The sequence below is a fragment of the Anolis carolinensis genome, chromosome 5 (genome assembly GCF_035594765.1).
Source record: "Anolis carolinensis isolate JA03-04 chromosome 5, rAnoCar3.1.pri, whole genome shotgun sequence".
Taxonomy (NCBI): domain Eukaryota; kingdom Metazoa; phylum Chordata; class Lepidosauria; order Squamata; family Dactyloidae; genus Anolis; species Anolis carolinensis.
In genome coordinates, this window is record NC_085845.1 from 167,258,935 (window position 1) to 167,284,584 (window position 25,650).

The 25,650-nt window shown below is 40.5% G+C and overlaps 1 protein-coding gene across 4 annotated transcripts; it reads left to right on the top strand.

Moving 5' to 3' along the window:
- Nucleotides 1-619: 619 nt before the first annotated feature.
- Nucleotides 620-25,559, top strand: arhgdib (Rho GDP dissociation inhibitor beta). 4 transcript variants are annotated; one of them, XM_008110789.3, is made up of 6 exons: nucleotides 620-778; nucleotides 16,239-16,486; nucleotides 17,536-17,619; nucleotides 21,430-21,506; nucleotides 23,691-23,754; nucleotides 24,832-25,559. In XM_008110789.3, the coding sequence occupies exons 2-6, from the start codon at nucleotides 16,309-16,311 to the stop codon at nucleotides 25,029-25,031; spliced, it is 603 nt and encodes a 200-aa protein (XP_008108996.1). In that variant the 5' UTR covers nucleotides 620-778; nucleotides 16,239-16,308; the 3' UTR covers nucleotides 25,032-25,559. The 4 variants fall into 4 exon arrangements, with proteins under 4 accessions (XP_008108996.1, XP_008108995.1, XP_003221132.1 ...); XM_008110788.3 differs by having other exon boundaries at nucleotides 624-782; XM_003221084.4 differs by having other exon boundaries at nucleotides 626-786.
- Nucleotides 25,560-25,650: the final 91 nt, after the last annotated feature.

A 25,650-nucleotide genomic window follows, 5' to 3' on the forward strand; every position in this document is an offset into this window, starting at 1 on the left:
CAACACTCTGAAAACGGGAATTCCAGACATGAAACAATCAGGGTCAGCTAATGCCTTCCAACAAAGGCAGGAAGCAATCATGCTTTGAAGCTGTAAGGCTTTTCAATGCTAATTAGGATACTTAATTGCAACATTCACACTTGCTTCCAACAGATAAAAGAGTTCTTTCCCCCACCCTGGACCTTCCACAGATATATAAACACCACTTTCCTAGTTTCCTACAGACCTCAACAACCTCTGAGGATGCCTGCCATAGATGTGGGCAAAACCTCAGGAAAGAATGCTTCTGGAACGTGGTCACACAGCTCGGAAAACCCACAGCAACCCATCGTAGGAATGCATATCGCATAACAAGAAGGAAAGAAAGAATCTAAGCCAGGTCCTGAAGCAATGGATCTTTTGTGACATGTTAAGACATGCATGAGCAAACTTGGTCCCTCCAGGTGTTTTGGACTTCAACTCCCACAATCCCTAACAGCCTACCGGCTGTTAGGGATTGTGGGAGTTGAAGTCCAAAACACCTGGAGGGACCAAGTTTGCCCATGGCTGTCTCAGGGTGTTTTTAGCCCAGAGAGTCCCCTGATTAAAAAATGAAATGCCTGTGTGGTGCGCACACGGTAGGAAAAAGCAGCCACGCCGCAGCCCGGGGCTTCCTCTTCAAGACAGATTTTTTTTTTGTATGATTATTTTTTTTTCACCAACTTCCTTCCTGCTTCGAACTGCCAAAAAGCTCCAAGCAGAGGGAGGGAAGGACCCTGGACGGAGGAGAAGGAGGCCAGTAAGTAAGTAAGTAGGGGGTCCTTCCACCCCGGAAAGGGGAGAGTGGGTGGCCGGGGGCGAGGGAGAAAGAAGCAAGGAAGGAAGGAGGCAGGATGCGTGGGGACTCCAGCTAGACTAGAGGGTGCTTTGCAGATAGAGAAGAAAGGAGCGCAGCCACAAAGGCGCACGATGCAAGGCAAAGAGGAGGAGGAGGAGGAGGAAAGCTGCAGGGAAAATGGAAGCATTCCTAGAAAGTTGCTTTGTTTCTAGGAGGCAGAGGGATTGAGCCAGTCCTGCTCCAGGGCACGAGGCTCGAGTCCCCCTTATCCGCGGTCTGCCTTTCCTTTTGCGCCCGACACAGTGGAAAATTCCATTCCACCCCCTTCCTTCCTTTGCCGAAGCTCGCCCATCAGTCACTGAAACCCCAAGGGCCTCTTTCGCTCTCTCTCTCTCTTGTTCCATTTCCTTATTTTTAGATCAGGGTCCACTTCTGCCTGGAAGGAGACAAGCTCCAGGGTGCCTCTACTTCATTCATTTTCATCAGCTTTATGGTTGTCTTCTACACTGCCATATAACCTAGAAGATCAAGGCAGAAAATCCCACCATATCTTCTTTGAATTGGGTTATCTGAGTCCACACTGCCATAGCTCAAAGCAGATAATGTGGGATTTTATTTAGCTGTTTGGAAGAGGCCAAAAGGACATTGAATCCATAGAGGGGAGAATCCATGGATACAGAGGGTCAAGCATAATATTTTTACACAGCGTCCAGTGCTCTTTAGTTTTTACCCAATTTATAGAATCAGAGTTGGATGAGACATCATGGGCCACCCAGTCCAACCCCCTGCCAAGAAGCAGGAAAATCACATGCAAAGCACCCCCAACAGATGGCCATTCAGCCTCTGCTTCAAAGCCTCCCAAGGAGTGGCCTCTGCTTTCTTTGGGTTCCTGAATGTTATCCCAAAGCTTTTGATCATCCACCATGCTGAGGATAATGGGAATTGCAACCCAAGTGCCTTTGTGACTCACAGGCTAGAGAAAAATGAAAGGGCATTTTAAAAGTTTTATTTATTCATTTATTTATTCAAATAGACATACATTTATAAGTGTTTGTTGCATGCAGTGCAATGCTTCCCAGCTATTAGGGTTCCATAATCATTTCTCAGATAATATATATTCTTTCAGGGGTCACCATTTTCTATTTAAATAGTATATATAAAGGTATCATAGGCTCCAAATTAGTCTCTGTTTCTTCCTTGTCCTATCCACATGCCTTGTATCTAAATCCAAACGCCACTGGGTTGCTATGAGTTTTCCGGGGTGTATGGCCATGTTCCAGAAGCATTCTCTCTTGACATTTCGCCTACCTCTATGGCAGGCATACTCAGAGATTGTCAGGTCTGTTGGAAACTAGGCAAGTGGGGTTTATATATCTGTGTAATGTCCAGGGTGGGAGAAAACTCTTGCTGTTGTAGGCAAGTGTGAATGTTGCAATTGATCACCTTGATTAGCATTGAAAAGCCTTGCAGCTTCAAAGCCTGGCTGCTTCCTGCCTGGGGGAATCCTTTGTTGGGAGATGTTAGCTGGCCCTGATTGTTTCTTGTCTGGAATTCCCATGTTTTCTGAGTGGTGTTCTTTATTTACTGTCCAGATTTTAGAGTTTTTTAAATACTGGCAGCCAGATTTTGTTCATTTTCATGGTTTCCTCCTTTCTGTTGAAATTGTCCACATGCTTGTGGATTTCAATGGCTTCTCTGTGTAGTCTGACATGGTGGTTGTTAGAGTGGTCCAGCATTTCTGTGTCCTCAAATAATATGCTGTGTCCAGGTTGGTGTTGCGCCCGTTAATTGGAGTTCTAAATTTTGCAACCCCATTTCCTCAGAACCTTTACCCTCTGGTTAAGGAGAATGCCCAAAAACAAACTGTCTCTTTAACAAAGAAAATATTTATATAAAGGTATTTACAAATACAGCAGAGTCCTTGAATTTTTCAGCTGCTTCCACACGATGAATAGTAAACAATAACGTCCTTATCTTCAGCAAGATGCCACAGTCTTGTTCTCCAGATGTTGCAGCAACAATACACCTCTGGCAACTCCAACTTGGATAAATCATCTCCAGCAACTCCAGCTCAGCATTCAATCACCAACCTCAAGTACCACAATGTACTAAGTCTCTATTAGTAGTACTCCATCTCTAGCAGGTGGCTTGATTGTTGCTGGCCATACAGTATTTGGTCATGATCCTTACAATCACCAATTTTCACTTAAGAAATGATATAAAACCTTGACAGTTGGTTCATCAGGTGCTCTGCTATGGCTGACTTCTCTGGTTGAGTGCCTTTAGTCTGCAGTGCCCTTCATGTGCCTTGATTCATGTTTGGGCAATGCTGCGTTTGGTGGTCCCTATGTAGACTTGTCGTCAGGAAAGAACGTCATGAAACATCTGGAAAGAATACTTTTGGAACATGGCCATAACAGCCTGGAAAACTCACAGCAACCCAGTGATTTCCGCCATGAAAGCCTTCGACAACCCATTAATAGTAAATATTATTTCATAGCATTGAGCCATGGAAGCTAAAGTGTCAGTGTAGATGCACCCTTAGGCTTACCTCCTTCTCATTCTACCATGTAGATCAAAGCTGCCTAAACATTTCATTTTTAAACATGCATCATTTCGCAACACAGTAATTCAGTTTACTAGCAAACTGGAGGTTAAGCCAACACCATATAAGAGATATGGACACATACATAAATGGATGGGGACGCAACGTGTCTCATTTCGTTGATATTTTTTAAGAAATATATGGTTTGTAAGATAATCACATACATTTCCTAGGTGTTTATCATGTTTTGTTATGTCTGAGAGACACACCCTCTGCAGCTGACGTATGAATAGGTCAATACAGAGTTTGGAAAGCTCTGATGTAGATGTACCTGCAGAGGGACATGCACTTAGGTCTGGCTTGACTCCTCTTGCTGCCTTGGGAAGAGGTTGCACTCTTGGGTTTGGCTCACGACAAATGGTAGCCTTGCTTTTTAAAATAGATATAAAAATTTCAATCAGAATTTTTTCTCTCTTAAGGTGTAGTAGCAAGTGTCCATCAAGGCTGCAAAAGTGGCATCCATCTTTCTGTCTTCCCATATTTATTAGAAATTCCACAAGTATAATTTCCTCACTCTGCTGTGTAGTCAATAGATGCTGAATATCCCTTATCCAGAATGCCAATATCCAAGTTTCTCCAAACTGACTACATGGGTGTCTGATGGCTAAATGTACACAAACTTGGATTCATGTATACAGTTATTAAACATGTTGTATATAAAATTACCTCGGCCTATTTCCTTAAGATATGTATGAATCATGAATGAATGAATGTTGTGTTTAGACTTTAGTCTCATCTGCTGGATATTTCACAAAGCACGAATATGCAAGTACAGGTCATACAAAAACCAAAAAATACAAAATCCCAAACACTTATGCTCCCAAGTATTTTGGATAAGGGATACTTAACTTGTATCATTAAGGCTGGATCTACACTGCCATATTATCAAAGCAGATAATCCACCCTATATGATTTCAACTGGGATATATGAGTACACACTGCTATAATAACTTAATATGGGACTCGGGACGGCTTACTAAAACATAGTTAAATTTTACAATCCAGATAAAAGCACAATTCAATAAAACATATGAATATAAAACAGCAGCGTTAAACTCAATCAAAAGAATAGGCAACAAAACCAACTGCCGTACTACAATGGGTGTGACCAGGCTATAAAAGGGCTGGGCATGGGATAGTGCAAGCAGTATATCATAGGGCCGGGTATTAGATAAAGTGCAGAGAACAGAATATTATTGTGAAACCTAGGGACTGGGCATTTATAACTAGGGACTAGGCATTATCAAATTCAAGCTGAAACATTCAGGTTTTCAAGTCTTTGTGAAAGGAAGACAATGTAGGGGCTTGTCTAATTTCCTTTGGAAGGGAGTTCCATATAATCCAGTTCAAAGCAGATGATCTGGATTTTATATGGCAGTGTAGATCCAGCCTGAGACCTTGTTCTCCATTCATGACAGTGAAAATCTGGCCGGGGCATGAGTTGGGTTTCCACCTCACCCTAATGGCAGGATCCATCCTGTGCTAATTTTGTGTTACATGGGGCCTGTGCTGGAAAAACCTTCCTCAGGATTTCCCCTGTTTTTTCTGCCATAGCAATAAAGATGGAAATGAGAATGATACTGTCCTACCTTCTGACCTAATAAAAACCAGAACAAACAGTATAAATAGACTCAGAAGTAATGCAACCTAGAAAACTCCCTAGCATTTGGCATACCAGGAGATCATTAAAGAAGGAGCCCAGCTGGGCCTCTACAGGGAGGGGTTTTCATAATCTGAGTGCTGTAAGGCTCTACTAGTCCATATCTTAACTGAGTTTAAAAAGGCCCTCTACTAGTCCATATCTTAGCTGAAGAGACTCTAGGTGGAATTCTACAAGGTGGAATTAATTCGGATTGACAATACTTTTAACTGACTTCGTTCAATGCTATGATCTTTTGCCTTCTCTGCTGAAGAGTGCTGGTATCTCACTAAATTACAAATCCCAGGATCCCATACTATTGAACCATGGCAATTAGAGTGCTGTCAAAATATATTAATTATACAGTGCAGATGCTCTCTAGAAGTCTAGAGAACAATGGCTCTGTAGACAAGAGAGCCAATAAAAGAGTGAATATTCTACTCTTTTCTATGTTATGATTGCAAACTATGTTTTTCCTTGCATGGCTGCTGTGTTTTAAAAATGGCAAAAAAGATAAAGCAAGGGAGGCTTACTCCATCACTGTCGCATTCAAGGAAAGGTTTTAAGCTAAATACAGTTCTGTTCCCAGTAAGTCCATTGAAACCAATGGGACTTGTTAGTCATTATATGCAAGTCTAATTGATACCAACGGATGACTTATGTTTGGGAATAAAATTGGATTGATCCCTTTCTTCCCTGGGTTGTAATTTCTTATGCACCATCTGGAGGTGGAGGGCTACATTGGAAAACAAACTTGGCATCCCTATTTAACATATGGGTTTGCATAAGTTGGAATTTGCTAACTCTGAATTATAAGTTTGTGCATGTATCTAGAAATTGCATATTTATGGTGACCTCATGAATTTCATTGGGTTTCCTTAGGCAAGGAATATTCAGAGGTGGTTTTGCTAGTTCCTCCCTCTGAAATATAGTGTGGTATTTGTTGGCACTGTCTCATCCTAGTACTAACTAGGGCTCACCAAGATCAGATAGGATCGGGTTCCTTAGGTATTCAGATATTGAGTATAGAATAAAATAACATATACTATTAGGAGGTAAAATTGTTCTGTGTGCACTGTTTGTGCATACGTATTTCTCATGCTCTTCTTCCATCTGTAATATAATGAAATTTGTAATTCCATTCTTCAGCTAGCCTGCTTGGAGACTGAATATAGTAATTGCCTCATCAATTCTTAAGACAGAAAAATTAAATATCAAGGAAGAAAATGACAGAGCTAGGACCTACTTTTTGTCCAGCAAAGAGCGAATTATAATAGGAACAGAAGAATAATGAGAATGTCATGTACTCACTCTGTTTAATTTCTTAAGCATTAACTTAAAGGGAAGAAAGATTTCTTCCTCCTGTGTGTTGTGAAATTGATACCAGCAGTAACAAGTAAAATCTTAATCTCCTTCTTAAAAGCAGTGTCTTCTTTATAGCATAATTCGGGAATCTAAATCCTTTGTTTCTTTTCTGGGAATACTGAAGCAATGTGGTACTATGGAAACAATTTAAAATCCTGGGTGCTAACAAAGAAGAGCTACCGAGATGGAAGCAGATACTGAGAGTGAAAGAATGGGGAAGAAATGGGGAGATAGAGAGGAGAGATAGAGAGAGGAATGATTTTTGTTTTTAACATCCCCAAACCACATGCTTTTGTTAGAAAATTAAAGGGCAAGTGAAACCTGCTGGTAGACCCTTTTCTAAGCTTGATGGTGTACAAGCAAACACATGCATCCTGTATATATATATTTGGTTCTAGTTGTGCCCCATCTGTTTTGAAGCACATTATGTTTTGCAGTCCCTAGAGATTTCTAAAGCAGGGCTTCTTAAGACATTTCCACTCATGACTCCTTTCTGCCCGAGAAATTATTTCATAACCTCAGGTATACAGATATATAAAATGGATATAAAAATGAAATATTTACTGATAATAACTCTGCATTTGCAAAACTTTATTTCTGCAGAGTCCAGTGTAAATATTGCATGTTGTTGCTAACAAATTTGTATAAATGTCTAGATATCACTCAGAAACCTTTTAACAATTGCCAGTTTATTTTTGCAACCCCAAGACTGAGTTTATTTATCGTGTCAGAAGTGAATTGAGGGTACAGTTATTAAAAAAAACCCCACAAAGTTAAAAACTTGGCATTATACTAGATTTCCTTTGACCAGAAGCTGGCCACTTGAAGTGCCTCTTCTGTAAGAGGTCCTCCATTTTGCATGTGGAAGAGCTCAGACTGCATTGTAGTAAGTGGTCTGTGGTTTGCTCTCCCCCACACTTGCATGTCGAGGACTCCACTTTGTAGTCCCATTTCTTAAGATTGGCTCTGCATCTCGTGGTGCTAGAGTTCAGTCTGTTCAGCACCTTCCAAGTCTCCCAGCCTTCTGTGTGCCCAGGAGGCAGTTTCTCATTTGGTATCAGCCACTGATTGAGATTCTGGGTTTTAGCCTGCCACTTTTGAGCTCTCGCTTACTTAGGTGTTCATGCGAGTATCTCTGTAGATCTCAGGAAGCTATTTCTTGGCTAGCTAGCTGATATCAGAAAAGAGGATGGGCCAGAGTATGCAACATTGAGTTAAGGATACCCCATTTGGGGTTGGGATCCACAGTTTAAGCTACTCAGGCCCCTTCTACACTGCCATATAAAATCTATCTGCCTTGAACTGGATTATATGGCATTGTAGAAGGGACTTCAGTTTCTTCACTTGCTGTTATGAATTGGTTCTGATATGGAGCTAAGCAGTGAAATCTGCTTCAGCATCTTTTTTTCACTTTTCCAAAAGAAAAGGCTTTCTTTGTTGAACATTGGTGTCACCTAAAGTGATATTAGCATAGGATCATCATGTGTCATGTTTGGAAAGCAGCAACTTGTTGATCAAAGCAATGTAACATAGTAAATCTCAGTATCCTCCAGCCCGCATGGCTACTGGCAGTGAAATCCAAAAAGTAATCTCTGCTTTCCAGGCTCTGCTTAGTCTTATTAGAAGAAAGATGGGAAGTGAAAACAGGCTGCAGCTGTGAAGATGGAGGAACTGAAAGAGTAGTGTTCCTCACATTCAAGGCTGAGCATTACAAGTTTGAATCCACATCATCATCATGTAAATTTTGAAACCCCACTGGTGTACAATGCAGTTGCTTATGTGTAGCCTTCTAACCAATATACTTGTTCCTTTTCAAGCAGCCAGACTTGCAGACTTGCATATGGGAGTCTGGAAAGACCAGTGTTGAACTCATAAACATTGAAGAGCTAATCAAATAAAGGGGTCTGTTATTATTAACACCACTTAGCTGATTAAATTGGTGCTTTTCAGGATATTGCACTCTCATTGTTTGAAGAGTGTTTTATTATGAGTCACCTTGGGGAGACAGGACAGGGTACAAATAAAGCATCATCATCATCATCATCATCATTATTGAATTGCTACGTGGAAACTGAGATGGGAGGTATCCTGTGGTCTCAGAAACTCATTGGTGAATTGGTGGGGATAGTTTGATCAATATCACCATTTTGGATACATTATCTTTATTTATCCTCTGCAAATTGCAAAATTAAAATAAACTCCTTCTAATGATTGTATCCCATTCTTTCTTCATCACAGAACTAGTTAAAGGTTTTTGAAGGAACCTCTGAATGGTCGGTGATTGGATATACTATATTCTTTCTGTTTCCAGGCTCAGGTGTGAAGGGAGGTGATAAAAATATGGCCAAGAATAAGTGGTACTGGGTATCTAAACTCCCTTTTGAGCCGAAATTTGGAATTTCTAAATTTTATTTGAAAAAGGAGAAAATATTGATGAAGGCAGACAAAAGTGGTTGTTCTGACAAGAAGGAATGTAATCCTCTATATCTTTTTTTAGAATATGCGGTCTTTTTCTCTCCTTTCTTATTTTCTTATAGTTTTTTAAAAGTGAGTGGGAAGGGGATTGAGGGAGCCAAGGAGATATGCTGCAATTGTCAGCCTCCATGAATCAGACAGGACTATGATGAATTGTTTCATTTTAGGTGGGCGCAGAGGAGCGACAACATCTTTTCTCATAAAAGAAGTTGCTGGTGTACTGTGTATATGTTCAGTGTTTCTTTATACCTCTTGGTTTCTCTTTGCACCTTTTTGTCTCAGTTTAATCTTCTCTGTAGCTCATCCAGTGATCTTTTTCTGCTTTCTTTATGTGTCTCCAGCCATTTTGCTTTTCTGCTTTGGGAGCATGCACTTTACCGAACTGGAGAAGTGCTTTTACTGGAACACATGGTATGGTCATATATGAGGATATGCCTTTTGAATGTGGGTCTTTTAATGACAGTAGTTAAATTTCTTTTATGTGTGAGATTCAGTGTGGAGTGATAGTCTGAGAGTTGGACTACAAAAGGTCAGGGGACACATTGTCACTTAGCCTTGGAAGCTCACTGGATGATTTTGGTGAATCCCACTCTTTCAGGCCTCATCTACACTGACCATTTCATGCAGTTCAAAGCTGGGTTCAAACTATGATGGCCAGACAACAAAATCCCTTAAAAGTGTGAAAATTTTTTCCCTTAACACAGAGTTTCTCAAACTGTGCTCCTCCAGATGTTTTGGACTTCAGCTCCCACAATTCCAAACATCTGGGAAGCGGGCTGGGATTTCTGGGAGCTGAAGTCCAAAACACCTGGAGGAGCACAGTTGGAGAAACACTGCCTCAACACATTAGTGCTCTGCAATTTGTGTAATCACCATCCAGGCCTCAAACTGGTTACAGATGTAATTATCTACACAGCAAAACTACTTCCTTCAATATTGGTTTGAAACTGCATTAAATGGTCACTGTAGATCTGTCCTCAGTCTTAAAAGATGGCAATGACAGACCGCCTCCAATTAAAACCACAACAGTCATGAGTTGGAGTTGACTTGGACAAAAGTGCAATTAACTTTGATCATTCTTGGACACCTTTTTTCTCTCTTTTTGGTTGATTGTTCGTTTTGCATTTGCTGAGCATCTTTCTTAATTTTGTGCATTCCACTAGAGGTAACATGGTTTAGTAGTTTTTTTCTTTCATTGAAAATATTTCTGAGACTGACTGCATGAAGGAATGGCTTCTTGACATTCAAAATTCTTGATGCTTGTTTTATTTCTTGCATCTTCTATAGCACAGCAGACAGTCTTCTCTGGAGGCATGTGGATTTGTGATGCAGTTTTCTGGTTCAAGAGGGGAGCACTATACACAAGTAACTTGTCCACATGAAGCAGACTCCACTGTGTCTTGGATTTCAGCTGGCCCCCACGTAGCAGTCCTTTTACAAATAGATAAATAAATACATACATACATAAATACATTTTATTGATTAGTCCTTAGGCCATATCACTGAACCGAATCAAACAATAAAGCTTGCTACAACTTAATAAACCTCTATGCAATAAGTTAAATAAGACACTTATAATAATACAGTAAATAAGTATGATAAAACTGAGTGAATATACACATCATATTTCCCTATCCCCCCTACAATTTACCTTGATCAGCCCACATATGTGGATCTCAGAAGTATTGCTTTACTTAAATACAGAGATGTTTTATATGTTATTTTTGGGTCTTGGCCACACATAAAATATGTTGTTGAAGGCTTTCATCGCTGGAATCAGTTGGTTGCTGTGAGTTTTCCAGGCTGTATGGCCATGTTCTAGAAGGTACCTCACAACCTCTGAGAATGCTTGCCATATATGTGGGTGAAACATCAGGAAAGAGTGCTTCTGGAACATGGCCAAACAGCCCGGAAAACTCAAAGAAACCCTCACATAAAATATGTTGTTCTAATGTAAGATTCCAATAAATTGTCCATTTGATACATGGACCAAGGTACAAGTCTCTAACCTTCTGATACAATTTACAATCAAATAATATGTATGCTATACCCTCAATTTCAAGTGTGCCTCAGATACATATCAGTTCATTATAAGGGATGCTATTAAACCTCTCATAGGTCAAGGCTTCCCCTGACGTTAAGTCCAGTCATGTCTGACTCTGGAGGTTGGTGCTCATCTCCATTTCTAAGCCGAAGAGCCGGCGTTGTCCGTAGACACCTCCAAGGTCATGTGGCCGGCATGACTGCATGGAGCGCTGTTACCTTCCCGCTGGAGCAGTACCAATTGATCTACTCACATTTGCATGTTTTCAAACTGCTAGGTTGGCAGAAGCTGGAGCTAACAGCGGCCGCTCACGCTGCTCCCGGGGTTTGAAACTGGGACCTTTTGGTCTGCAAGTTCAGCAGCTCAGTGCTTTCACACACTTTGCCACTGGGGCTCCTTAAACCTCTCATATCTGACCATTATATCAAGCTGATCAAATCTAGCTCAAGGGAATTTTTAGATGCTTAGCAATTTGAAAGGTATGTTTATATAGACACAACTATTTTAGGTTAGCAACCTTGCTGAGGGTGGCTAGATCTTTCTGTGTTTCTATGTCCAGAATGCTTTGTATGACTGAGTTTGGTATATCAAGGAAAATCTCTGTTCCTGCTACAGAATGCCAAAATATAGTCGAATAATGACTCTTTGCTGCTATTTCAAGTCCAGACCAAGTTATGGTGGCATAATTATTTTTCTTTGATTTTATAAATTTTTATATTTCTTTCTAAGGGTCAACATCTTGGCTTGACTCAGATCAGAGCAAAGTCTCATGGCTGACTTCAGGTTCTTAACAGTCAGCATTCAGTGTCAAACCAGGCTGATCTGTCTTTTATGAATAGGACTTAAATTGCCTGGCCTCATTTCCTTCCTGGGACCCTTCATTAAGATACAGTTAAACTCTCATGGCCTTACAGTATTCAATGGAATGCTAGGATTTGCAATTAGAATTTTCAGTAAGTGAATCTAGAGTTTTGTTTTTGATTTTTAAAATTTCAAGCCGTGGATGGCTGAATCTGTGGCTACAGAAGGCCGATCGTGTTCAGCAGAACTGGTAACATCTGCACAGGACATTATTTTCTCCTTCATGGTGTGTTGCAATATGAGAAAAAAAATGATCTTGATCTGTTTGGTTCAAAATTAGGACAGGCTGCATTTAGGTCCATTATAATTTGTATAGTTAGTACATTTAATCTTCCTCCAAATGTCCTGTGAAATTATATAGCCAGTGTTTACTTGCTCTTATCATGACAAATATTCATTTAAGGTAATTATAATCTAATGTACAGTTAAAGGTTTCCCCCTGACATTGAATCTAGTCATGTCCAACTCTGGGGGTTGGTGCGCATCTCCAGTTCTAAGTTGAAGAGCTGGCATTGTCCGTATACACCTCCAAGGTCATGTGGCCAGCATGACTGCATGGAGCGCTGTTATCGGAGTGGTACCTATTGATCTAGTCACATTTGCATGTTTTCAAACTGATAGGTTGGCAGGAGCTGGGGCTAACAGCGGGCGCTCATTCTGCTCCCGGGATTCGAACAGCCGACCTTTCTGTCAGCAAGTTCAGCAGCTCAGCGGTTTAACCCGCTGCTCCATCAGGGGCTCCTTATCATTATAATCTAATCTTCCTCAAAATGTCCTGTGGGAGTATGTGGCTAATATTTTCTTGCTTTGGTGTCTTTCTTTTGGCCATAAAGCACTCCCATTATAAATCCAGCCAATTATTGTTTCTTGAAGGTCTTCCTTTCATCACTTTTGATTGTTGAATGTCTCCTACTTCAGTGCTCTTTCTTATTCCTCTTTTAATCTTTCTGCATATACATTCTGTCTTTGTCCATTTTTCCATCACTCCTTTTCTTTCTTTGTTTCCGGGTATGAAAGCATGTTAACGGACTGGTTCTTCTTATGTCGCACAGTGATCTCCAGGTTAGGTTACTGCTGGGAAAGTCACTGCCCATTAAATCCAGTGTTTCTTCCTCCTCTTTTTGGGGAAGTCTCTATGCTTGGTTGCTACTCCTCCTTCTCCTAAGAGTCTCCAGCCAGGGCATGAGTTGCCATGAGAACAAGCCGCATACTTCCTTCCTTCCTTCCTGCAAAGGAAAAGGACCTGGTCACAGCAGAGGGAACAGCTATTTTGAGTCTTATGCAGTTGAGAAATTGCATGATATTTGCTGCTGGATCCTTTGTCGGCTTTGTTTAAATGTTCCATTATAGGCTCCGTTCAGGTATTTTTCTTAATTGTTTTGCTTTCTAAATGTTTTCTCTGTGCTCAATGGCTAGAGATCCCTTTAAGATGCAGCATGGAATATTTGATTGTTTTCGATTGCCAGGGGTATTATTGATCGAGGTTGAATTTGATCATGATGGTTGTTTTATGCAGGAATGTTGGTGCTTGTTTCTAAAAAAAGCCGCTTGTATTGCACAATGAATAAGTCTGTGGAACATTTTGTTACAGAAATAATGCTAGGCTGATGTACGTAGAGCTGAGGTTTTCCTGCATACCAGCAAACACTTAACCCCTATTTTGAATCTTGATCGTATGATCAGCTTTAGAACCTGTTTTTTTTTAAAAAAAAATCCTAGGATGCAGTTGAATTAATTCAGTTTGACACCACTTTAACTGCTATGGCTCAAGGCCATGGATCCTGGAATTTGTACTTTGACAATGTCTTTTGCCTTCACTGCTCCAAAGTGCTGGTGCCTTACCAAACTTCAAATCCCAGGAATCTATAGCTTTGAGCCTTGGCAGTTAAAGTGGTGTCCAACTATATTCATTCTACAAAATAAATCTACCCCTACAGTAGAACTGTCACCTACTGGCCTATGATTGAATTTCCCACAGAGAATTATTACCAGAATCCACACAAAAATGCATTAAATTAATGAGAAGCCATGGTTGCTAACTGTCTGCCCTGTTCCTGCTTCAGGTAAGAAGAACCCTGAATCACTGACAATGTCAAAAATAGTGGGCAATTGCTCATGCCCAAAATTCCCCAGTCTCACAATTAGCAAGTTTTTCTGGTTTCTAGTACAGGTTTAGTATCCTTTACTTGAAATGCTTAGAATCAGAGATGTTTTGAATTTCAGATTCTTTAAAAAAATGAAATATTTACTACAAAATATCTATTTTTAAATAATTTTGCGCATCAAACCAATTTGTGTGTATTGGACCATCAGAAAGCAAAGGCGTCACTCTGTCAGTCACTCATGTAGACAATTTTGGATTTTGGAGTACCTTGGGTTTTGGATTTCTGGATAAGGGATTCTCAACCTATGGAGAAATTTATAAGAGCCAGAATACAAATCATAATCTCTTTAACAAGAAGAATATGTGCTTGGATATTCTTGGTTTTTGTTTCCCTATCTCCTTTTCCTTTCGTGTCATTTCTTTTCAGATCTCAGTCCTTTTAGGCAAGGATTGTCTGGGATTTTTTTGTTCTTGTTGTTGCTATGTAAGTCATTTTGAGAGCATTGCTAGCTGCAGCAAAGGTTCTGAACACTACAATAAATACATTGATATCATAGTGTTGGCATCTCTTGGTGTATTTCTACACTCTAACTTCAACTGGCTAAAGGATGTGGAGGCGAAAGGAGAGGGGAATCCTAATATGGTGCAGTGATTTGGGCGTTAGACTATATCAGGGTTCGAATTTCCGCTCAAACTTGAAAACCCATTGTGTGACTTTGGGCAAGACACACTCTCAGTCTTAGAAAACCCTGTGATAAGTTATGTTAGGGTCCTGATAATTTGGGAAGAATTTCAAGGCAAACAACAAGAAAAAAAGAAGGGTGTTGACTTCTCTGGGCCCTTCCAGAAAGGCCCTGTATCTCTGGATCTGATCACAGGTTTTCTGTTTATCCCAGATTATCTGGCAGTGTGGACTCATATAATTCAGTTTAAAGCAGAAACCTGAGATCAGATCATGGGATATAAGTCCTGTCTGGAAGGGCCCTCTGATGCAGAAAACATCTTGGCTGAATATCTCAAGTTGTGGCCTGAATACCTACCACTGGAATGTGATTGCATTGTACAGTTTTATCATTTGCAGCGTATTGGTAGATCTTGTGGGGCAAGACTCTTAAAATGTAAATACGCATATTAGCTTGCAACCTGTTTGTATATTTACAAACATGTAAATGTGATTTGTGATGTTGCTCAGTGCTTATATTTTCACAAGGAGAGTTGGACCATAGTTATGTCTTTGGGACTATTGAACAAATTGACACAAGGGTATGGCTGTTAGACTTTATGACAGACTGTGCAGAGTATGCCAGGGCATTGTGCAAATCTTCCTGATAATCACAGCTCACAAGAGGAGTTGTGTGTCTTCTTGGAGATGTAGCTATGACATTGTACAGTTACAAATAATAAATCTGTCTAATTAACACATTATATAGTTCTAGCTTGAAGAATATTTTATGCTCAAAAAGGGAAGAATACAGATTTACCCTCAAGAGAAGATTGGATTGTAAAGAAGTCTGAAATGACAGAAATGAACAGATTATCTAGTATGATCAAAGAAAAGTCTATATTGCTTATAACAATTAAGTTTTGTATCAGGAGCAAAATGAGAAACTGCATGTCGCTTCTGGTGTGAGAGAATTGGCCATCTGCAAGGATGCTACCCACTGCAAGGACATTGCCCAGGGGACACCCAGATGTTTTTGTGGGAGGCTTCTCTCATGTCCCCGCAAGCTAGAACTAACAGACAGGAGCTCACCCTGCTCTCTGGATTCAAACCCCCGCCCTTTCGGTTAGAGTCCTGCCGGCACAAGAGTTTTACCCAATTGCACCACTGGGGGCTCCAATTAAGATATTATAAACAAAATAATAGAGTAACAATTAATAGCCTCTGATGAAGGATCTTGGCCATTGTTGCTAACCATGATACAGGGTGCAGTCACAGGAGACAGATATGTTAATGGTTGTTTGGATTGTTTTGACACAAGCTCATTGGAGAAAAGGCATGATACCAATGTAACAAATAAACGTTTTGACTCAGTAAACATTCTCTTGTTGATGATGTCCTCTACCATTAAGCAGACTGCTAGTTGTCAGTGACTGAGATTGCAGAGTTATGACTTGTATGCCTTTTTAAAGTATTCGAGACTCAAATACTGGATGCTGCTCTAGGATTCTGTATACCTTTTTGTATAGAAAGGTGTACAGTCTGATCACTGCATGTCTGAATTCAAGATAATCTTTTAACGCATAACAAATGCTATCAATACTTATGCTCTTGATGCGGTTGAAATGGCTGTGCCAGTGACTAAATTATTGTTCTTTTTCCATCAGAAACCCAGCTGACAGCCTCTTCCTTCCGCACTAACGGCCAACAACTTCCTCTTCTGAGGCCAGGGCAACCATGACTGAGAAAGAACCAGAGCTGCATGTGGAAGATGAAGAAGATGAGCTTGATAGCAAATTGAACTACAAGCCCCCACCTCAGAAGTCACTGCAGGAATTGCAGGAGTTGGACAAGGATGACGAAAGTCTTGCTAAATACAAAAAGTGCCTACTGGGGGATGGGCCAGTGGTGGCAGGTATGGCTCAATGTCTTATAAAAAAGGACCTAGTCCTGGACCAAAAGACCCACAAAATAGGGAAGAAGCTTGTTTTGGCACACAGTGGTTGTCATCCTGTTGGTTAGCCCCAACTAGAAAAAAGACCAATTCAATTAGTGAATGGTGAATCAACTTGCAGGTAAATTCACTTGATCCAGTAGGTATATTCTAGTCAGGCTTAACAACAGAATATAGGCCATTATGTGGGGCGGGGGCTCTCCAAATATTGTTTCATACTTCCTCACTGTTGGATGCACAGCCTGTGACAACCAGTGCTGAAGGTAATCCAACAATACCTGGAAGGCATCAGTGGCCCATCTTTGGTGTAGAACTAACATTGGCACTGATGGGGAATATCCAGAAATAGCACCCCAACCATGAAGGAGGGATGTAATTGTGTTGGCCAACCTCACTATCCCTGAGTGCATTTGCTGCAATGACGCATCCACTTTTGAATGAGTTGCTTTCAGGAAGTATCAAAACCTCTTTTCAGAATTAATGCCTCTTCTGTCTATTCCCTCTTTGGCTATTGGCTTTTATGTTGAATTAATTCAAATGCCTAGTATGCGGGTGGATTGTTCTTTTCATGGAAAAAATAAATTGGTAGGTATTGAGAGGAACCCGTAGGCTGCAATTCTAAGCATATCTAAAAACAAGCAGGGGTGCAGTTCATATTTTGTAATCAACCAAATCCAGTTATCAATCCCCCCTTTCACATCTTCCTGAATGTGAAGGGGGAGAATTATTCAGCCTTGCCATTATGTGAAATACTTAGTGTTCTGTGAGCCAGAATATTTTAGCAGGAGAGCATTAACACCCATGAAACAAGACAAAAAGCACTCTTTGGCCTTAAGTGGCATAGTCTTTATATGGGTATGCAGGGTTCCTCTGTATCCTGGAGATAGAGAATTGATTCCTATGAAATGGAAGTAATTGATGCTGCAGAAGTCTTTGAGGAGTGAGACAGAAGCTCTCCACAATTTCTTCCTGTTTGTATAACATACCACCTTCTCTGTCTGATCCTACAGATCCATCAGTTCCCAATGTAATAGTCACTCGGCTCACTCTAGTCTGTTCCAGTGCTCCAGGACCGATCACTATGGATCTCACTGGTACGTAACTTCTTTGTTTCTTTCCATAAAGGGATGATCAGGGTGAGAAGAATATCTGAGCTTGGTTGAAATTAAGTCTTATGAATACAAAAAATATTCTCTAGGAGAGGGGTGAGAACCAGTGGCTCTCTGGCTGTTTTTGGACATCAGATTACACTAATCCTGGCCTGCAAGTGGCCAAAGATGACAGTAGCTGAGGTCTGACAATATCACAGGTGGCCACACAATGACAACATTTAGCATTTGTTGTTATCATCATCATATTTATTATCCTTATTTGTTGTTGTTTGCCTTTATGTTGTTTCTCATTATGGCAACCTTAAGGTGAATCTAATGTGGGGCTTTCCCCAAGTGGGTTAAGAAGGAGTTTGCCATTAACTTTTTTAAAGGTTGAGAGAGCGTGACTTGCCCAATCTGTTTCAGGCTAAAAACAATAATCTTAAAACAGTTTGAAATTTATTTAAAACACAGACGAATTGATAAAAGTCCAGCTGTTGAACCTCCACCTCCCATAAGGATGCTGTTCCTGATATCCTCCTGAAGTGGAAATATCCCTTCCTCCCCTCTCCAGATTTTTGACATGGAGATACTCTGATTGGGGCAGGCTGAAAAAATATCTTGGGTGACAGTTTGTAGCTACCTCAGTTCTAATTTTGTTGGAGGTGGGTGGAATGGAGGGAATTTTCTCTGTCTACTTACTTATATCAATTTCCCCATCTGGGGCTCTCCCAATGCTCGTCTCCTGTATAAGCTGACAGTGGATAGTGACCCTGGACTTATCCATGGGTTATATCAAAATCCATAATTTTGGCCACAGAATCTGCCATTGACTTTTATATGACATTGTCTTGCACTGGAGTATATATGGTAATTCTCCCATTCCTGGTTCTCTCAGAAACCTGGATTGGGTGTACCCTTTGGCTGAGGTCAAAGTAAGATGTCCTCTTAAGGGTTATATAGCGTAGAAGCAAACTGTGTTTTTAATACTCTTATATTTAAAACTATTTTAATGTTTATATGTTTTAAGTTTTAATTTACACATTGAATGAATTTTAGTGTTAGCTGCTTTGAGAGAGAAAAGGGGGGATATAAATGCTACTACTATTACTAGGAGCTGTGGCGTGGGCTGGTCCATGAGGTCACAAAGAGTTGGAAGCAACTGAACGAATAAACAACAAACAACAGCTATTACTAGGTGGCAAAGATCCAACTCAGTACACTGCCCCCCTGCTGAACCCCAGAAATTAAAGATACTTAAATCTTTTAGTTTGTCCTTGTAAGGAAAGTGTTCCAAGCCTCTGGTCATTTTGCTTGCTCCTTTCAACACCACTCAGGAATAGTATGTGGAACACAGTGAGGAACTGAAACATAGGCAGGTTATCACAGGAGTCCCTATTGTTATCTCTCTGATGAGAGCCAAAAGGTGCAGATTATCCTTTTAGCGAGTTGGTGCATGTTTGCCACCATTAACTTGTGCAGTGCAAAATGGATAGCTCACACAATTCATTGCTGCTGATAAAATCTTCTTTGCCCCTGACAGCTCCTTTGGGTTTTGCAGTTTAGCTTACAGCGATCAGAATACATTGGGACAGGTGGCTTGCAATCTCATTGTGCCTTTCTATCCAAAGTATGTCCGCTTTGAGCTCTCCCAGAGTTGAGGAAAGTTCTTTTCTTAGACTGCACTTGGTTCCTAATTTCCCCTGCTGGGGAATTGTGGAAGTTTCCTAAAAAGTAATGTTTCTGAGCTCAGACTCAGTACAACACTTTGGGGAGGAGAGATGAAGCTGCATAGGAGCTTTGTGGGTACAGTGATGTAAAATTAGAATTTGGAAGTTCCTGGCTCATGGCTTTTCTTATGGCCCACCACTTATATTTTCCCTGGATACACTGGGAATTTTATCCATTTATATATATATATATATATATATATATATATATATATATATATATATATATAAAACAAAAAGTCCCAATAACATTAAATACTGCAAGTGTTCAAATACTACATTGAAGTTCCATCCTGCAGCTAAGATCTTGTAGTCAGCAGAGGTGTGAAGTGGATTGAGATGGATATAAGGAAAATCAGGAAAAGTTACTTGCATCTCCCAAATGATATTTTTGAAATTGCCAAAACTAAACTGCAATTTCTTGCATCTTTCAACAGCATGGTCATTAGTTTCTGGGACTTTTGGTCTCGTAAACTTCTTCAAGACTTGGGTAGAAGGTAACTGTAGTTGATTTGCAGTACACATCCAAGGATTTCAGATTCCCAGCAACATGTTACACAAAACAACCTAATACCCACAACCTGATGGTATACTACTGAAAGTAAGAGAGTCTGAAGCAACTAGAATTCTTTGGAGGATCTAGTTCCGTTATGAAATGCAAAAACAAAATCTGAATTCCATCAGGGCCAGAAAAATAATTTCCCTTGAGATCCAGTTTGTCTCAAGGGATGTTATTTTTCTGTTGCTAATGGAATCGAAATTTTATTACCTATCCTTTATTGGCTTTTGTTCCTAGTTACCACATGTCCAAGAAAAGAAGCAGCCTTTACTTCCCATCAACAAAAGCATCTGATATAAAATATAGGCCTATGACTTTTCTTCTTCTGTATGATTTTTTTGTTTCATTTTGTGCTTGATGAAAAAAAATCAGCAGAGCATCAAAAGCTTTCATGATATATTTTATGAATTTTGGTTGGCTGATAAAATATCAACTTTTGTCGATTTTGGATTTCGTTGTATTTTGCTGCATGGCCAACACAGTTACCCCTGAATATGTGATTTCAGAACTAGATGACCTCAATGTTTCCTTTTTTCTGAAGCTTTATGATACATATTCAAATTAGCCTCTGAACATTTTTTCTGAAGCTCTTGTATCTTTGAATCGTTAAGTGTAATAAAGATTGGTGCTTGCTATAGTTTCTCCTTTGCTAGAAAAACAGTCTCTTGCAAGCTCTGGTCGCAGCTTGCATTTCTACAGAGTTCATTGCCAGTAAGAAGGAGTCACGCTTCACCTTATATGGGCTTCTTATCTGTTTGAGAGAGGAAGTCAGGGCATAGCAAAGCTCAGATGTTTCCTCTTGAGCTGAAATCTCTGGGGGTAGCAATACCACAAACATTTTTTTCTTAATTGTAAGACATCGTACAGCATACAGCTTGTGAGATGCACCATGAGTCTTCTAGTCACCATTTTATACCAGAGACCTCCTTAGCCAAATCCTGTTCATTTCAGTGGTATTTACAAAAAGCATTCTTCCCAAGAAGTTGTGCTCTTTGATTTTGATCTTAGTGGAATCGCACAAATACAGAAGCATACAGGACCAAACATTCATTCTTCAGGAACATAGACACATTCAAATACTCATCTGCATGTATTTAGAGTACTGGAGTTGGAAATACAGCCCAGAATCCTATTTTTGAATTATACCGAGGCATTTATCCCCATCCTAGGCAATGACACAGGCCTGGAAGGAGAAGCAACCTGAAATGTTCACTTGGGTACTTGGGGGCTTCTAGGGCTGTTTTTGACCTTCAGAAAACTTGCATTGCTGAAATTTGGATCTGTATTGAACAAGTGCAGCTCTGTGGGTTCTTGGAATCATAGACTTAGAAATGGGCCATTGAGCCCAACCCTTTGCTTAATATGGGATTTCCAGCTAAAACATCCCCAGCTAGAGGCCTCCAATCCCTGGAAGATGCCCACTTCTGTTACAGTTCTAAAAGTCTTTGAGTGGAGTTTGAGGCTAGGAAATGTGTTCTTTTTTTATCAGTCATAGCAAAATTAAATGTTTTTCTTCTGTTACAGGGGATCTTGAAGCTCTCAAGAAAAAGACTTATGTAATGAAAGAAGGAGAAGAATATTGTGTCAAGATCCACTTCAAAGTGAGCCCTTTTTAATACTTGGGTCTTCTCTTGCTGTCCACTGCTGGATCCTGTCCTGTTCTGTGGATTTCTTGTCTTCAGCCTGACTCAGTGTAAAATGGCACCTTTCTGATTTATATTTTTCATGTTTTACAATCTAAATAGTAAAACTGGTGCCATCACTGTTGTAATGCGAATCTGAAGGTATGCCAAAAGTAGATTTTGGCAAAATGGAATCTGATGCATTTATACCTGATCTACTACAGATGGCGTTTTGACTTTACATGGCACTTTGAAAAAAAAAATTATTTTGCCATCGTTTGTAATATATCTTGGAACATTTGTCAGTTGTTAGAATAATGGTTTGGATAGAAGTCTGATTATGATTAGTTCCAAAACTGCCTAATCTATATATATAAAAATGTAATGTTCGTTTTACTATGGAGTAAACAACAAAACCACTGAACCAAATCACACCAGATTTGGCCACAAAAGTCATAGTCATCCAAAATACGTCTTTCAATAAAAAAATACATAGTCCAAATTACAGAGGAAAGTTAGAAAGGTAGGCTCTGCTGCCTTTAGCCCTCCCCCCCCCACTGCCTTTAGGCTCCGCCCCCTTCATATCCTAGCAACTCCCTCAGCCAAAATGGCGCCCAGGGCAGAGGCAGAGTGCACTTTGGCAGATAATATAAGATTATAAATATAATATGTAATAATTACTGTGGTATAATAATATATAACAATATAATTTCTAAAACCAGGACAGTAAATAAAGAGCAACACTCTGAAAGCAGGGAAATTGGGAATTCCAGAAAGGAAACAATCAGGGCCAGCTAACACCTCTCAAACAAAGGATTCCCCCAGGCAGGAAGCAGCCAGGCTTTGAAGCTGCAAGGTTATTAAATGCTAATCAAGGTTCCTAATTGCAGCATTCATACCTGCCACACCGAGACTATTAATTGCTATTCACACTGGCCAACCAAGGATTCCGCAAGGTAGAAAGCAGCCAGGCTTGTAAGCAGCAAGGCTATTCAGTGCTATTCAACCTGACCAACCAAGATTTCCCCTATGTGGAAAACCCCCAGGCTTTGAAGCCACGAGGCTATTCTGTCCCATTCAGCCTGGCCTAGCAAGGATGCCCTATGTAGGAAGCAGCCAGGCTTTTAAGCTGCAAGACTATTAAGTGCAATTCAAGCTGGCCAAACAAGGGTTCCCCTACAAAGGACCAGGCTCTTTGATTAAGGGTGCTACTCTAGCTACTCCAGAAAACGGCCAGGCTTTGAGGCTGCAAGGCTATTCACTGCTATTCCACCTGGCCAACAAATGATTCCTATAAGCCACAGCAACACATGGCCAGGCAAAGCTAGTATAAACAATAAATCAAGTGGGAAATGTGTTAGGGTGCTAACCCCATCAACTTCCTTACAGCTAGACATAACATGAATTGAATATTATGTAAATATATATTATTAAATCCTCCTTGCAAATCAATTACTAACTTTGAAAACATTGCAACAGAAGGAAATTGCAGCTAAATTTATCATTTTAAAGTGCAGCAATTCACTAGTTTCGCTCCATAGCAACTGTCATACATCAGATTATCTTGCATACCTAAGTAATATGTTTTCTCCTTCTGCCATGCCCACAATCTCATAAAACCAATTTTATAGTGGTGTATAATTTTTTTAGGCTGAAAAAAATGGTTACCAGATCAATAATCACTTCTAGATCTGGAGGGAGAGGGGTGCAGCTTGAGGAGCTAGACCACCACACAGATCCTTGTTAAGTAGGGCCAACAGTCTTAAAATCTTTTTTGGTTCCTTTCCCCATTTCAAGTGATCCTCAACCTTGACAGTGCAGAGCTTTAAAGAGTTATTTTGGGGTGTGGGGTCGGGACTTCAGCATTGAGTATCTGGGGGAAATGAAGATATAGTATTACTAAGATGAGTGATGGAAAAGCCTTGCTAAAGAGCTGGGGTTGGCATTGTGGATACCAAGAAGCACTCTTAGGTTGAAGTACACAATTGTCTTTGGGTGCACTAGCTCTTGAGACCATTTTTCTTTGTGCCATTTCCAGTACTTAAAAAGAACTGGCATGAACAGGGAGGCGATGAGAAAGGAAGCGGGAAGGAGAGGACGGTACTGTTAACCAAGGACAACAGAAATTTGAACTGAGCTGCAGACTCTGCTTTTCTTTTGCAGGTAAATAGGGAAATTGTATCTGGTTTGAAATACGTGCAGCACACTTATCGGACAGGAGTAAAAGGTGAGTAAAGCAAAAATTTCACTCCTTTTCAGAAACACTCCTCTAGATCTTCAGATTACAATGCAGTGTTTACCTATTATCTAGCCTTCTTCAATATAAATTTGTCAAAAAATTGAAGAAGAAATGAGAAAACCAGTTACTAATATCTGTTTCTTGTCTATGGATCCTATAATCCATTTGTAATAGCATGCTTTATCTGTAATAGGTAGCTAGTCTGAGATAACAAGTAGACTGCTCTCTGGGTTGTTGTTGTGTTTTCCGGGCTGTATGGCCATGGTCCAGAAGTATTCTCTCCTGACGTTTTGCCCACATCTATGGCAAGAATCCTCAGAGGTTGTGAGGTATACCTGTTTAAACGTCAGGAGAGAATAATTCTGGAACATGACCATAAAGCCCGGAAAACACACAACAACCCTGTGATTCCGGGTCTTCGACGACAGACTGCTCTCTGCTTTATATGTTGTGATACTGTGACACTTGAAAAAAGGCAACATTTTTGTCTTTTTGGGCCTATTCATTGGAGACAGTCCAGTTTGCTGCAATTTTAAATTGATCAGTGTTGATACGAGTATCCATTTATGCCAGGCCTGCACAACCTGTGGCCCTTCAGGTGTTTAGGACTCAACTTCCAGAAGCCCTAGCCAGTTTGCCCAATGATCAGGACTTCTGGGAGCTGAAGTCATAAACAGCTGGAGGGCCAAAAGTTGTGCAGGCCTGGTTTATACTTCTACAACCTAACCATTGTGATGTACCATAATATAGGTAATTGAAATCGTGCCAGAAATCTGTTGCTTCCCTTGTGTATGTCTATTAGCAACATGTACTGCTTGAGATCAGCACAGGTCTGGGACCACAGACTGAAATACTTGTTTGTCCAGAGCTTGGAAATGTTACTTTTTGGGGTTGCAACTTCCAAACTCCTATAGCCAGCATGGCCACACTGCAGGGACAGGAGGTTTTTTTGGTGGGGGGAAGGAAGTTGTAGTTAAAAAAAAAACATTCCAAGTTGTGGTTCTGTCCTATATCTGTTGATCTCCAGTAGGACACACTCTTTTCTTGTGGGTTGTTTTCTCATAGTGGACAAGGCTACATTCATGGTGGGCAGCTATGGACCACGGCCAGAAGAATATGAGTTCATGACTCCTCTGGAGGAAGCACCCAAGGGCTTAATGGCTCGAGGGAACTACCGCAACAAGTCCTTCTTCACCGATGATGACAAGCACGACCATCTCACCTGGGAATGGAACTTGGCCATTAAGAAGGAGTGGACAGAATGAGTCCCACGTCACGCCTGCCTCTTTGCTTTCCCTGCCAACTGTGCTGTATTACAGCCATGCCAGTCTCTGGCACCTGCATGCCATGCTTCCTTTCCACAACCCACTTGGCCCTTGTAATGTCACAAGAATATCTGCTAACGCAAGCCTCTGGTCAGATTCTGTCTCTCCTGCTGCTTTATTGTAAATAATCACAAAGAATTAAACTGGGACAGACCATCGTTTCCCTGCTTGCACAGGATCAGTCCTTGAAGTGCCTTTGCTAGGAAGATGCATGGTTGCCAGCATATCCCTATTAATATCAGGGCGGATAAGTTGTCTCCCGCTAAAAGATATATGGCCCTGAGCCTTCTGCGTTCAGTGGAAACATCTTTGGCTATTAGTGGATTCAATCTCATTTAAGCCTATTCTAGTGTCATTTACAAAACTGCATTTGGAAATCTTGCCTTTATTGGTAACAGGAGACACAGTTTCTGCCTTAGCCTGTTATGATTTCAGTGTCTTTGAAAATAAAACCAATTTTGTCCTTTGCTTCTGAGTGAGACTCATGTTTCATCTAATATAGCAATTTGTTTGGTCTTCTATGCATGCAGAATATCAAGCTTCCCTGAGACTACTAGAA

What these genes read in the sequence shown, in the direction of transcription:
- arhgdib (XM_008110789.3), top strand. Translation starts at nt 16,309, where the DNA reads ATGACTGAGAAAGAACCAGAGCTGCATGTGGAAGATGAAGAAGATGAG. An exon ending in GGATGGGCCAGTGGTGGCAG is followed by an intron (nt 16,487 to 17,535) that starts GTATGGCTCAAT and finishes CTGATCCTACAG; the next exon opens with ATCCATCAGTTCCCAATGTA. An exon ending in TTATCGGACAGGAGTAAAAG is followed by an intron (nt 23,755 to 24,831) that starts GTGAGTAAAGCA and finishes GTTTTCTCATAG; the next exon opens with TGGACAAGGCTACATTCATG.